The 15,284-nt window shown below is 41.5% G+C and overlaps 1 protein-coding gene across 4 annotated transcripts in view; it reads right to left on the bottom strand.

Moving 5' to 3' along the window:
- AKAP13 (A-kinase anchoring protein 13) overlaps positions 1 to 15,284 on the bottom strand; it is a 338,516-nt gene that overhangs the window by 101,627 nt on the left and 221,605 nt on the right. The window contains exon 1 of one of the 4 annotated variants that reach the window (XM_060156086.1): positions 11,882 to 12,544. The exons of the other annotated variants lie outside the window; for them this stretch is intronic. Coding sequence (XP_060012069.1) covers positions 11,882 to 11,962 — 81 coding nt within the window. The 5' untranslated portion in view covers positions 11,963 to 12,544. Of the gene's footprint in view, positions 1 to 11,881; positions 12,545 to 15,284 lie in introns of those variants that run through there. 4 annotated transcript variants of the gene reach the window in all.

Here is a 15,284-nt window from a genome sequence, read left to right as displayed (position 1 = left end):
GTTGAATCAGAGCAAACGTCAGGTAGGCTTACTGCCCAATGTAAAAATTCCGGTTTCCTAACGTTGGGATTCCTCAGCTGTGACGGAGCATCTACCTGGGCCCCTCCGTATTGCCTCCGTGAGACTAGGGAAGCAAGAAGAACCAATGAGAAGCTAAGCTGATGTTCATGGTGCTTTTTGAACGATGAGTAATAAATTCATCTGTCTCTGACCCAGGAGTTCCCTGACTTCAGCCAGCAGCCATGAAATTGTCAGGCTAACTTGGTACCTTACAAGCAGGGTAAAATCTCAGACCCATCACATTTTGACAAATTAGTCTATATTAAACAGTATTAAAACACTTAAACACAGTGGCAGCCAAAAATCTCTCAATATGATCACACCTATGTGGTGAAAAACTCTAATCTGATTCAATTTTTCACTGAGTGGTTATGCTTGAATAATGATAAAGAGACAACTAATATCCATTTTAATTTTTCTATAGCTTCCTGAATTTTCTTTAATGACTGTGTTACTTTTTAAAAAATTTAATTTTTATAAACGTGGAATAGTGCAGAGTTCTCATACACAGGGTCTCACCAGTTTCTTCAATGTTACATAATCACAGTACATTTGTCAATACTAAGAAACCAACACTGGCACACTACTATTAATTAAATTATAGACTTTGGATTTCATTCATTTTTCCAATAATCTTCTTTACTGTTCCAGGATCCAATCCAGGACACCACATTGCATTTTGTGTGTGTATGTGTGTGTGTAATTTTGCATTTTAAGACCTTTATTGAAATGTAATTCATATACTCTAAAACTCACGCATTTAACAGAGTTGTGTAAGCATCACCACTAACTAATTTTAGAATACTTTCATGGCACCAAAAAGAGACTGAGTAGCAGTCACACCCCACCCCAAACCCAGTTCTAGGCACTCAGTAATCTACTTTCTGTCTCTATGGATTTGCCTGCTCTGGACATTTCCTATAAATGGAATTGTACATTATGAGGTCTTTGGTGACTGGCTTCTTTCACTTAGCAAGAGGCTTTAAAGGTTCATCCGTGTCTTAGCATGTATTAGTACTTAATCTTACTGCCAAATAATGTTCCACTGTATAGACATGCCCACATTTTATTTATTTATTCTTCAGCTGATGGACATTTGGGCTGTTTTCACTTGCTGGCTGTTATGAATAATCCTGTTGTGAATAACCATACACAAGTTTTTGGTGGACGTGTTTCATTTCTCTTGGGTATACATCTAGGAGTAGAACTGCTGTATCATATGATAACTTTATGTTTAAAATTTTGAGGAACTGCCAGACTTCCAGAGTGGCTGCACCATTTGACATTCCCACTAGCAACGTATGAGTGTTCTAATTTCTCCACACCCTTGCCAACACTTGTTACTGTTCTTGTCTGTGTTTTGGTTGTAGCCAAACTAGCAGGTATGAATGGTACCTCATATGAGTATATGAGATATACTTCCAACCTTCCATTCTTTTAAAATGAAAAATATTTTTTAATCTATTGGTTACTTTCTAGGAAAGGAAGATTCTATAAAGACACAATGCTAAGCACCCTCAGATTTGTTTCCTTCCTTCTTTTATTAAAAAAAAAAAGTACTAAATAGGGACTTCCCTGGCAGTCCAGTGGTTAAGACTTTGCCTTCCAATGCAGGGGATGTGGGTTTGATCCCTGGTCCAGGAGTTAAGATCCCACATGCCTTGTGGCCAAAGAAAACAAAACATAAAGCAGAAGCGATATTGTAACAAATTCAATAAAGGCTTAAAAAAAAAAAGTACTAAAACCTTCTGTGTATCAAAACATTGTGTCAAGCCTTAAAAGCAGAAGTAGTAAAAGAACTGAGTCCTCAAAGAACTCATAGTTTATGTGAGACATGGAAATGTTAAGTAAATAAGCGTTCCATAGCATTTTGCACACATCAGGCACTGAAATGTGTGCTGACTTGGACAAGGTGTGCTGTGACCAACAGAAATGGGAATTAGAGTGAATGGGATACTCTAATGACAAACCATACTTGAAATGCTTTATACATTTCTGCCCAGGTCACAAATGTGACATACAGACACTGGGCCAGAATAACAACTCTTCTCTTTCACTTCATACAAGGCATTGCACAATATATAGAGGGGGGAGGTCAGAGATTGCCACGCGCTTGTAGAGGCAGGAGAATTCAGAGAGATGAGTTTCACAGAAGTTAACGAAGCAGAGGGCTGAAAAGAGAAGGTAGGTCCACAGTGCCAACTGCTGCTGAGAAGTCAAAACTGATAAATTTTTGAAAGGAAGTTACTGAATTGGGCAACTGTGAGGTTTGTGGTGAGTTTGGAAAGAACAATTTTAACAAGACAGGTGATACCAGAATTAAAACTGTAAAACATCTCCTTATATTTCTAAATTCATGGTACTTTAAAGTTTGCAAAGTATTGTCACCTAGATTTGACCTTTTTCCTGTCCCACAAGAAGGCACACTACCATTTTCAAGAAGAGGCCACACACTCAGTGAGGCTAGATTTGGGGATGGTATAGTTGTGTGTGAACTATATTGTACTGGTAACCTTATCTGCTCAAAAGACTGTAAGCTTCTTGAGAACTGAATCCTATCTTTTATTCCACGGATCTCCCAATGAGTAGATGGTAGATGCTTAGCGAATAATCTTTGAATTCCTTATCATCAGTGACTTTACAGAGAACTATAAGTTGGGAGAACCTTCAGGATTATCACTCTGCCTCCCTTTACTAGCTCCATTCAAGGGGGATGGGGGCACATCCCCCTTTAATAAGAGACTCGAAGGAGGTAACACAGCACTTAGAGACAGAGTGAGGACCCAGTTTTCCTCACTTCCAGTCCAGCGCTCTTTCCCCATCCCTGCAAATGTCTCTTCTTATTCTTAACTTTGTCTCAGAATTCATATTTTGTTTAAACAATTTTTAATAGCAATATGAAATTGGATAAGTCTGGCAAATTGCATTTAACATCTCTGGAGAAGATTTGTTGGAAAATAGAGTCAACGTTCAATTTAGACCAAAATATTTAGAAAATAAAGTATTATCATAACGCAACAACTAAAATATGGAACTGTGGGTGCCGATATTCTGAACATTGAAATGCTGTAATTGAAAGAAATGTTTTTTGTTTGTTTTGGCTTTGTCTATTTCAAGGAGCCTGCATTTTCAATCACTAACAGTTAATTACCAATGATGTACTGAGAAGGCTCACTGTCTCTAAGTACACAAAAAGCTTCAGGAAATCTGGCAATGATGCAGTTCCAGTCAGTTCCTTCTTTGGAATTAGGACTCATTCACAAACACTGAAAGTAAAACCTATACTGAAAATTAGTAAATTTCAGGTAAATCAAAGACTTCCTCACCAGGAAAGGATGGGGAAATCTAGCATAACAAGTCTTCCTAGAACTATCTTGCTGATTCATTCACACGTTGGCCAGTCAGCTTTTGGGGAGTACTGTACCCACTTTAGGCAAGGAACAGTGTCAAGGTACAGCAATAGAAAGACGAATCATGATCCTGATGACAACTGGCACAATAGGTCCCACAGTTTTAAAGTATGAGGGACCTCTCTGTTCATTTAAAATGTCAAGGGTTACATCTGCCTCCACATCCCAGGATGACACACGTATAACCATACGGGTCTAAGGCTTATCAGACCCCATGAAATAACTTACAAACTGGGGACTACAGGTTGGGAAACAGACTAGTTTGTGAAATACAATAGGTAAACTAGTACCTGAAACCCAGAGAGGTAAGGAAGTCTCTAGTATAAAAAAAGATCATTTCTGGCTCACAGATTTGGGAAAAGCTTATTAACTAAGCTGGTGGTATATGAGGTAAGCCCTACAGGGGGTGAGGTGTGCTTAAAAGAGAGAGATGGTAAGGCAGGGCACTCCAGCCACGTGACAAAGAGGATGAGCAAACAGTCAGGACGCTTCAGAGCTGGAGTGCACAGCCTTTGGTGGCACAGACTCCTTCAAGAATCTGAGGGACGCCATGGACCCCTTCCCAGAAACACACATGTATGTGTCCAGTCAGTGGTTCTGGAGCACAGCTTTACAACTCAGAGCAGAGACTTTTCCTTAGATGTTTTTGAGGAGCACGAAAAGCCCATGAGTGTCCAGAAGTATAAACTGAGGAAAGAAGAATAATGGGAGATATGGCTTTGTTCTCTACCAGGGTGGACCCCTCTCCCCAATTTTATAAGCAAGGGAGTGAAAAAAAAATCAGTATTATACTAGGAAAACAACTGTAGAAATGTACAGATAAAATCGGACAGTGGGGAGGAAAGAAGCAGCATGGGACATCCAGGACACACAAGACCAGTCAGGAGGGGCCCAGACTGCTCTGGTCTGGAGACAGCGTGTGCCTGGACTGGGGACATGGCCTTTGGAGCACAGAAGAAGCAGCAGGTCAGCAAGCTGGTACAAAGGGCAGAACCCACAGAAATAAGAGAGAAAGAGGAACCAAAAATCCACAATTTAACAGACTTAGGAAATCCAGAGGAGATGATGATGGTGCCTTCTATCTGCCTGTGTTGAGTTTTAAGTGTTAAGATGTCTTCCAAATGGCTAAACAAAGTTATGATTATTGAGAGAAAGGTTGGAACTGGCTTCATCTGTTCTTGAGTAAAAGGTGAAAAGAATGTGTAAGAGAGTAGAGGCAGAACACACCAAGAGAAAAGACACACTGAAGGCAGCACGCATGTTAGATAACACACATCTACAGATGAAGCAGCTTGGAAAGCTGGCTTCTTACAAACATAAACAGCATAAAATTGAGTGTGGATTAACAAAATGAAAATAAATCAAAACACAGTGAGCTACCACATCACACCCGTCTTTGGATGGCTGTTATTACACACACACACACACACACACACCACCACCACCACCACCACCACCACCACCACCAACAACAACAACAACCACCTCCAGAAAATAACCAGTGTTGGTGAGAATGCAGAGAAACTGAAACCCTTGTGCATGTAAACTCCTGAGAATGTAAAATGGCACAGTCACTGTATAAAACAGTAAGGGGATTCCTCCAAAACTTAAACAGAATTACCTTATGATCCAGCAATTCCATTTCTGGCTACACACCCAAAAGAATTGAAAGCAGGGACTCAAACAGATATTTGTACACCAACGTTCACAGCAGCAATATTCACAATAGACAAAAGGGGAAAACAACTCAAATGGCCATCAACAGATGAACGGATAAACGAAAGGTAGTACATACATGCAGTGGAATGTTATTCAGCCTTAAAATAAGGAGAGAATTCTGACACATGCTACAACATGGAAAAACCCTGAAGACCTTATGCTAAGTGAAATAAGCCAGTCACAAAAAGGACAAATACTGTATGATTCCACTTATGTAAGATACCTAGAGTTGTCAAATTCATAGAGCCAAAACACAGAATAGTCGTTGCCAGGGACTGGGGGAGGGGAGAAATGAAGAGTTATTGTTTAACAGGTACAGAGTTTCAGTTCGCAAAGATGAAAAAGTTCTGGAGATGGACAGTGGTAATATAATAGCTGCACAACAATGTGAATGTATGTAATGCCACTGAACTGTATACTTAAATGTGGTAAATTTTATGTTATGTATGTTTTCCTGACCCCCCCCCCAAAAAAAAGGGAGTGTGCAGCAGTTAGAGAGAAGCGAGCTTGTTTAGAGAAAAGAAGCCACACAGTCAGAAGGAGCATTGGTAATCTGGGCCAGATGCTACCAATCATGGTCAATGCCATTAACCAGAAGACAAACTCCTTATGCACGGAGTGTGGAAAGAATGTCAAAACATGTATCAGCGTTTTCAACCACATCCTGTATACAGTAATAGCAACACCAAGCAGATCATATTCATGTGTGAAAAATACTGTGCTTATTATATATAAGTAAGCTGTTTAAGATATAAACTGGATTACAAAACATCTCTCCCGCTTTTTGCCCGGTTTCAGAATCACTGATGTGACAGATAAATTTACCCTGGTCTTGGGGCTGTTTTTCAACAACTCCCCTGTTTCTCACTCACACAATGAGATAACTTAAAGGCCACACACACTACGTTGCTCCACCTTAAACATTTTCAGAGTGCCTGCTATGGGCCTGAGAAAATGCCAGGCCCTGATTATAAACATGACAACACACCTCTTCTCATGTTAGTCTCTTTTCCAAAAGGTGACTTCTAAGACTCAGGTTTCTATATTACTGGATGATGACCTGGTTCTCTGTACTACCGACACTCTTCTTAGCCAGCTCTGAGACTAGGCTTGGAAGAAGATTCTGATCGCCAGCAGAATTAGGAGACAGACTAGAAAGAAACAGCAGTGTTGAGACTGCTAATAATTTGAGCTTAAGAGAAAAACAAAGATAATGATTAATAATAAGCCCCTTTATCCAGGTTTTGCCCTATGGAATCTCTGAATTATTAGCAAAATACAGGATTGGCAACTGATTGAATGGGTAGGAGAGGAAACAGTTCAAAATGATTCTGAAATTTTGTTTAGCAAGTAGTTGGAAATGAGGAAAACAGAGATTTTGCCGTTAAATATTCACATCTTTTGGAGGAATAAGTTACCAAAAACCACTTTCTGGCTCTGACACCATTTATGATTCTGTAGCTAAAACACAAACTTAGTCCTTTGTCCACGTTCTATCTCCATGACAACCAGACCATGGACACTACAAGTACTGAACATCCAAAGTCCTGGTGAGTTATAGTGCACATGGAACACGGGATAAGAGAAGTTAATTCAAAAGAAATGTCGATCCATCCTGGTAATTTTTCATTCCTGTCACGAAGCCTGGGACCCCTTGTGATTATCTAAACCACACCTAAGTTGCGTTCCCATCAGTCTGAAAATAGAGTTGTACATATTTTCAGTGGAGAGAGAACTCTTGTTTTTGGCAGTGTTTCTGCTACTGTTTATATCTGAACATCCTAATAATACAGCTCATGGTTACACCCAGCCTTCCCAGCCATTGCCTGTATTTACTTCCTCTGCAACTGTCTCAGGAGATCTAGCCAGAGTTACAAGGCTGGAACAAAAGGAAGCAAAACCCCTCCATCCGGACATGGAAGCCAACACTTGAGTCCAAGTCTTTTCAGGGAATCTGAGTGTAACTGAGCAGACAGGCATAGTTGTCTTCAATCCTTAGCCTCCTTATGTCTTTTGTTTGAAGCAGCATGGAAGTGTCTTAAAGCAAGTAAACTTTTTAAAGGATGTGTATTTCTCTGGAAAATGACATGGAGTTAAAGACAAACTACTCCTTCTGTGCTTTCACTAATGAGGTCAGGTGGCCTGCCCAAACATCAAGGATGGGGAGGGGGTCATCCTCCTCCGTGAACATTTTTATTCAATGCACACAAAACATGGTTGCAAATCTTTTAACCATTCATCTGATACTCTGAATTACTAGCGACAAAGTAAGTTCTCAAAAAATCATCAGTAACATGAAAAATCATGTTATTATTAGTAGGCAATGTTTTTCCAGGTACCCAAAGTAATAAAACTAGTAAAACAGAAATGGTCCCTGTACTAAAATCAGTTTAAGTCAGCAGTTAATCCTAGATTCCGACTCCCCTCTTTCTGGTATGCTAGTTTTGCAGTAAGTTCCTGTTACTTGGTATCCTCTTGTGTTAGGAGTGGTCTCTTACTCAATGCGCTCATGAGTTAGCTACTGAACCGCGTCAGACAAAGGGTCCTATCATTCACCAACTTGTGAGGTCAATACTAGCTTTTTGAAGGATGCTGAGGAAAATGGGCATGTTGATACCAAAGGGCCTCTGCCAAGAATTAAAATTCTTCCTCATCCCATTCTGTGCACATGATTCATAGTTACCAACCACTTATTGATCATTAGAGCCAGAAGGCATATATGCACTGGGGGAGAGGGGTAACCAATAAGGTGAGGAAGAGAAGTGTGTATGCGTGTACTGGGCTGGGGGATGGCGGCATGGGTGACCAAAGGATACTATCAACCTACACCTTATTATTTAGAAAAAAATTCAGAAAGGAGGTAAGATTTCAGAGGATGCTGGGGGCTGATGATGGGAAGCAAGAGCTGATCTGAGGATAAAGACCAGTGTGCCCAGTCTTAGGGAAATCCTAAGAGATGGCTTTGATGCAGAAAAGCTACCATGAAACTAACTGTACAGAACTCACAAAGGGAACAGATCAGAATGTGGAATAAGCCCAAGAAAGTATGGGTATATAAAAGAGGATCAGAATCTTGAAGTTAATCTACAGTGAATTATTCAGATGCCAATGGGAGGGACTGGAGTTGTAAAAGTGTGATACCAAAGAGATAGGCTCACAATCTAAATTTTGTGATGACTGTCATAATTCATCTCTCTGTTCTTACCCCCATCTCATCAGCACATCAAGTATAGTTTGCATAACATGAACATAACATGAACAAATATTAAAAGATTAACTCATTCAATTCACAAAACTTATTGCGTATTTAGTACGAATGAGGGACACTGTTTAGATATAGTGAGTAGATGAAAAAATTACAAACTCCTTACTATAAAATAAAGCAATCTTCCACAGAAAAGGAGTGAGAAAATATACATGATCACTTGAGAACTGAAGTGGCATATACACCCAATATAATTATTTAAAAAAAAAAACCCACTGGAGTGGCATGGACATATATACACTACCAAATGTAGAATAGATAGCTAGTGGGAAGCAGCCGCATAGCACAGGGAGATCAGCTCGGTGCTTTGTGACCACCTAGAGGGGTGGGAGGGAGGGAGACGCAAGAGGGAAGAGATATGGGAACATATGTATATGTATAACTGATTCACTTTGTTATAAAGCAGAAACTAACACACCACTGTAAAACAATTATACTCAAAAACACTGATTAAAGACACAAATTCAAAATGGAAGATAACTGGAGACCACTTCTGAATGACGAAAAATCATTCTAAAAATTGTGTGGCAAAATGAATTTAGATGAGATCATGCACCTGTTCAAAGTGTTGTAGAACGAATTCCCGCACTGGGGAAAAAAGTGCTTGTGATAACTTCTAAGACTTCTTCCGATAGAAAAAGTTAGATTTTTAAAAATACATACATATATATATAAATAAAAATTGATATACATATTCATGTAATAAGAGGAATTGGCTGACTCAAGAGACCTAGGGTAGCAAGAAAAAACACGAACTTTGAAAACAATCAGATCTGGGGTTGCATCCTATTACCTACTATGTGTGAGCTGTGAGAACTTTGGAAAATTACTGACTCTCCGAATCTGTTTTTCCACATGTAAAATGAGACAAACACTAGGAATGATGTAAAAATTAAATGCCTGTATCTCATACCCATCCACTTATTACCACTTCAGACCACAAAGCCATTTCAACATGCCTGGACTACCATAATGGCAGCCTAAGTGACTCCCACATGCCGGAATGATCTAAAAAAATAGAGAAGTAACATATCTAAGCAAAGCAAACTCCTCACCATGGCTGTCAAGGCCCAGCCCTCCCAGGGCCTGCTTATGACTCCACCCCGCTTGCTCAGTATTTTCTCATCACAATGGCCCTGCCCATTCTTCCCTACCTCAGGGCCTCTGTATCTGCCGTTCCTTCTTTCTGGAATGCCTTCCCTTGGTATAGCTCCAGCATCTCTTTATCCTCTGGAGAACAGTTTTTTAAATGTCAGCACCTCAGAAAGATCTTCTATCTGAAATACGATTCCCATTATTCCCACAGAACACACTGTTTATTTCTATCAAATCGCTAACAGTAATTTGTACTTTTTGTTTCTCTATTTACTGCCTGTCTTTAAGCAATACGAGGACTTTAAAGACCCGTGTGCCCCTTGGACCTAGCACGTCTGACATCAAACAGGTCATTAGTATAGTTTTCATGTAGAGCTCTCAGTGATGTCACCTTCTCTGTCTCCAAAGCAAAGAATCAGAACCAAACTCACCCGTCTCATTTCAAACTGAAAATAGCGTATTTTCAGGACTCTTTGTGTTTACTTATTTGTAATAAATGCTTACTTTCTGAGAAGTGAAAATCTTTCATTGCGTAAGGGCCATATGGTGCAAAAAAATAATACAAACACAGGTACATCTAAAAAAACCCTAATTATGTCCTTTATTAGCTGTGGCCTTGTGGAAAAAAAATCACGTCACTCAAGTCCTTTACGTTCCTCACCCTGGCTCAGGAGAATCCTCAATCTCTTCATATGAAGGGGTGGGGGAACCGCTGCTGCCTGACCAGTCAGTCTCAAACAAAATAACATACATAAAAGTGTTTTGTTAAAACTGTAAAACAGCATCTACGAGGCCAATAAGCCTGTGCTACTTTAGCCCCATTCCTGAGGGCTTTCATGCCCCATGAGAGTGAAGAGCACTGAACACTTCAGCACTATTTTAAATGTACCATACTCCTTGTGATACTCAGATTGAGATTTTCTATCCTCCCTCCCCTCTTTTCCTTCTTTCTTTTTCCCCCAGACAGGTAAAATCATAAAGAGTCAAGCATATAAAGGTTCTAAAAACTAGTCTCTCCTAAACATGAGGTCAAAAATTTTAAAACATCACTGTGATTTCACAGCGGAAATCACATTTCAGAGAAACTAAAATGAATAATATCTCGGATCAAGTTCAAAATGCCAAGTTGCCCACTGCTCTCAGCCTCGGCCTGGCATATCAAACCACCACCTGACAGCGATCATGGAAGAACAGACGCCACGCCCTCCACAGTCACAACTCCTCCACCTAGCCCCTCGTCCAGCATGGTAGTGTTATTTCACTGACTTCTGTGTCTAGCCTTCTGAGCCGTTTCTTGGCCTCAATGGACCAATGAAAAGAATTCAGGAGTCCCAAGTAATACACTGAATTGATAAATCAGTACAACAGCTCCACTAGTTCCCTGACCAGGGCGATACATTACTACTTTGCCTGGACTCCCCTGGCTCTACACCTTCACAAGTTCAGGTACTGAGGGTCTCTTGGCAACTGTGAAGCACTTGCTTGGCTTCCAATTTCCCCTGCCTTTGCCAGAAAACTGCTAAACTTCCAAAAAGTGCTCCTTGAGTCGTCCAACATTCCCAGACTCCCATCTTATGGCTGGAGGAGTCCATACTAATTTTAGATTCAAGGATGCCTTCTGTGAGCAATCAGCCATCCAGAGTCTCCGCCCCCATCCTGCTTAGACACCCAGCATCACTACCGGGAGAAAACAAACAAATACAGCTATTAACATTCAAAGGCTAGCCCTGAAAAGCAGTCAAACAAAGCCAAAGGGGCCACTCTGCCACTTTAATAAATAGACTGACTGGAGATCCTTCCAAAGGAAATAAGGACTGTCTATCTTTCCCCTCAGAGCTGTGAGGAGAGACGGCAGAAACAACAGATAGAAAAGACTCGGGCAAAAGACAAAGAGACAGAGGCAGAAGGAGAGAGACTGACAGAGAAAGATCCCCCCCCTCAGATGGGGGCCTGGGGTTGGGAGGGGAGGGGTGGGGATGACAGGGACAGAGGGACACAGACATCTGAGGAAAGGGCAACTCTGAAGGTGAATTTCTCCGTCTGTGATTTTCAAGAGTATGAGGTTCTCCTGAGCATAAGAATCCATTTTAAAGCAAGTAAAATGACACTGAAACAGTAAGCGGCTCAATGCTGATTCTGAAGTCCCCACTGTTTCTGTTCAGATATTCTGCTAAGAACCTTAAAATCACCAACCCAACCCAACACTCCCCACTGTTCACATACGCACACTTCTCAGCCATTCTCCCGATACAGGGGGGCCAGGGAATCCAGCTACTGGATTCAGAGACGAAGAGCCTGAGAGCTTTGGAGTGGATGGAGTGTGGCCCCTTACCTTCAGCAACACCACGTCCACAGTCCTGTCCACCTTGGAGATGTCACATAGGCTGTAGCGCCTCTTGTGCCGTTCATACATTTTGTCCAAATGCAGAAGAGAAGAAGTAAGATGCAGGAGACGTACCCACTGTCAACCTGGGGGACCACCGCGCTCCCGCAAGTCCAGAGCTCCAAATTTCTTACCGTGAGCTGAAGGGGAGTTATGACTTCCAGACTTCTTTATGTAGAAAACCTCAAAGGGTCAAAAAATGAATTAAAGAAAACCAAGCAGAATCCCAATTCCTTGAACGGACTGAGAACTTCCTGGCCAACTTCAGAGCACTGGGATGATGAATTTACAATTTACAATTCATAATATGAACAATAAATGCTTCCAGATGCTATACCTTAGGCAGATCTTGACCGAAAGAGAAGCACACACCATTTCCATCACTGGCGATAATTCCAGTGGAAAAATTAAGAATTAACCGGCTACACATAACGGCTGACGCATGTGGTGGAGTAGCCCAAAGCAGGCAATAAAAATCCAGTATGTACTTTGTCAGGAAAAGAGAAAGAGCGAAGAAGGGAAGACAACTCTAATTTGAAGGGATGATAGGAAAAAACTCTCTCATTAAATCCTCTTCTTGCTTATAAAACAAAGACAAGGAAAATCAATTTTTCCTTTACAGGAAAAAAAAAAAAGTTGAAGCTCTGAGATTCTGTTCAAAGTAAAGAGTCTTTAGTCAGCCTCTTGCTCGCCAGGCGGTAGGGCTTGCTTCTGATTTCAGCTGAAAATATCTAATGACAGCAGAGCGAAAGGAGGGGAAAAAAAAAAAAGACCACTCCTCCCTTCTTGTTCCCTCCCTTCTTGGGCGCTGGCCCTTCCCTACCCCAGACCCCTCACCCCTTTTCCCTGCCTCTCAGGAACGTCACTACTTGCCCTTTCAGCCCTGCACCAGCAGCCTCGGAGGCTTGAAAACCTAATGGCAGTGGTGGGAACGTGATTCATCCACAGACGAAGAAGGGAAAAACAAGGCTTCCTTTTCCAACCCGTTTCCTCCTCCTCCCCTTTCTCCTCCTCACGCTGTTCCCCATGAAAAAGGCTCTGTCAGGCATTTCCAGATGTACCCCAAGCGCTCTGATGTCGGGGGAGGTATGGTAATAAAGGGAGGGGGTGTCATCCTAAACACCACAGGCAAGTTCAACACACTTATCTGTTCCACGAAACTGGGGAAATTGAAACTACACAAGGCAGACACTGCATCTCCCTGCCAAACGCAAGTCAGTGATTTAATATGAGAAAAATGCTAGCCAATATTTCAGGGCTATGTTTCCAGGATCCAGAAGGGGTTACAGAAGTGACTGACAAGGCTTAGAAATCATCAAGAGGTCAGCTTTTTTTTCTTGGCGGAGAGGAAGGGAGGGATGGGGAGGTGGTAGGAGGAGCACTTTAAAGAAAATTTTAGAGGAAAGGAGTAGAATGACAGGCACGTGCGTCAGTACGTTGTGTGGCTAAGAAGAGTCACCTGGCTGGGACTTCTTCCCCCCTTGAAGGCCACCACTCACATTGACTGAGCCCGGAGTGTGGCTCTACCACTCTGTGCGCCCGCTCTCTTACTATCCAAGAGCCCTCCAGCCCCACCCTAGCCAAGATTCTCAGGGGCAGACCTGTTCTAGAATTCATTTTCTTACCTGGGCCATAAATGATCTGGGAGGGAAAGGAGGAGAAGGAGCTGAGGGGGACAAAAAGGGAAGAGTGGAGAAAGGAAAACTCCAAAGATGTTCTCCTTCGAGGAGCATTAGGCAGCTGACATTTTCCTCAAGTGGCCAGAGGAGTCCTTGGCTAGAGTGTAAATGAGGGGACTCAAACATCACAAGTGGAAGGAAAAAAGAGATTTAATACTTAAATTTCTGTCAATATCACAAACAGAGCTGGTGAAGAGGCTTTCCAGGAGCTATGAAAGGGGTAGAGAAGGTCTGATGAGTCACCATCTCCTCTGGCCAGGCATTCAAGTAGCTAACCAGCTCAAAGGAGAGCAAGGCAGCGAATCCTGCTAGTACGCATCTCCCCCTCTACCTAACACACCGCAGCCGCTGAGCCCAGTCCCACACTGTTCCATCCACCGCAGGGAGGTAGATAGTCCCTCCCCTTCCCCACACGCCCTCGGTGAGCCTAGTTCTGTGATGTTACCAACGTGGACAGTGAACCAGATGTTGCTTTTCATTAGAGTGATGATGGGAAACAGTAGAAACAGATGATTAGAGAGAGATTAGAAAGTTGTAAATAAAATTCTAGCTCAGGCTTACCAAAAGGGTGGGAACCTGTCCGGGGATTTACAACTACTCTGAAACTATGTGGTCTAGGGCACAAATCGAAAGGTCCTTTAGGCTTTAGTGTAGGGGAAAATGGATAGTTTATTATCTTTTCTGTATGAACTTTCACCAAGCAATAATTTAGAACTCTCCTTCCTCCCCATATAAACACAAAGCTGCCACCCCTCTGTCCTCAGTATGGTTTATTCCTCACTGCTGCTCCCTTCTGTTTTAATTAGAATCAAATGTTTCCTGCTTCCAAGGTTTCCAGGCATCTCCCTAAGGATCATAGATGCTTTAATCACCACGGAGCCTTTCTATTCCCAACCTCGTGTAACTCCTGACTTAAATAATCTATATTGATTTAACAGATATTTTGTGCCTTGCAGCAAAGGCAAACAAAAGAAACAAAGAACAAGGTCTCTGTCCTCAAGAAGTTTATATAATTAGAAACCTCTTTCAAAGTTATACTATTGTCTGAAATGGCCGAGATTACTGTTTTGAGACAAACAGATTAATTTCTGTATTTCGGATGATCTGCTGGTTTTGTGCTACAGGCTGGAAATCGAGACTTCCTACCTTTTCTGTACACATAAACATATTAAAAGGATTTGGAATTGTCCTTGAGTATTCTGTTCCTTCTTGGAGAACAAATTCTCTGGGTAGGGAACACATACTCTGGGTGGGGGGAAGAGTCTGTTTTGCTTTCCCCTCTGGATTTGTTCAGCACTCTCCACAGAAGACTGAGTCTATAGTCCAGTGCTTTTGCTGCTGATGTGACAATTCCAAGTTTTTATCAAAAACATCTGGAACCACTGAAGAGTTACTCTGTTAGGATTTTGAAACACAGAAACCAACCATTTTACATCCAAACCATAGAGCTGATACCTATGAATTTTCGCTTTAAGAATATTCTCCTTTTCTTTAATTTTGGGAACTTGTAGTAAAATATGTTTATTATTTACAACCTCTTACAATAGTAATTATTCACAAGATTAATCATATCTCCCTTCTTTCTGTGTCCTCCATCCCACTCTCCAGCCACAACAAGAGCCCTACGTTCTTCAATAGAAGCTTCAAGTGCTTAAAGTCTGTTCATACCACAG

The sequence above is a fragment of the Lagenorhynchus albirostris genome, chromosome 1, assembly GCF_949774975.1.
Source record: "Lagenorhynchus albirostris chromosome 1, mLagAlb1.1, whole genome shotgun sequence".
Lineage (NCBI taxonomy): Eukaryota > Metazoa > Chordata > Mammalia > Artiodactyla > Delphinidae > Lagenorhynchus > Lagenorhynchus albirostris.
The sequence above is the reverse complement of the archived record's forward strand: the minus strand, read 5'-3'. Positions and strand labels throughout refer to the sequence as shown.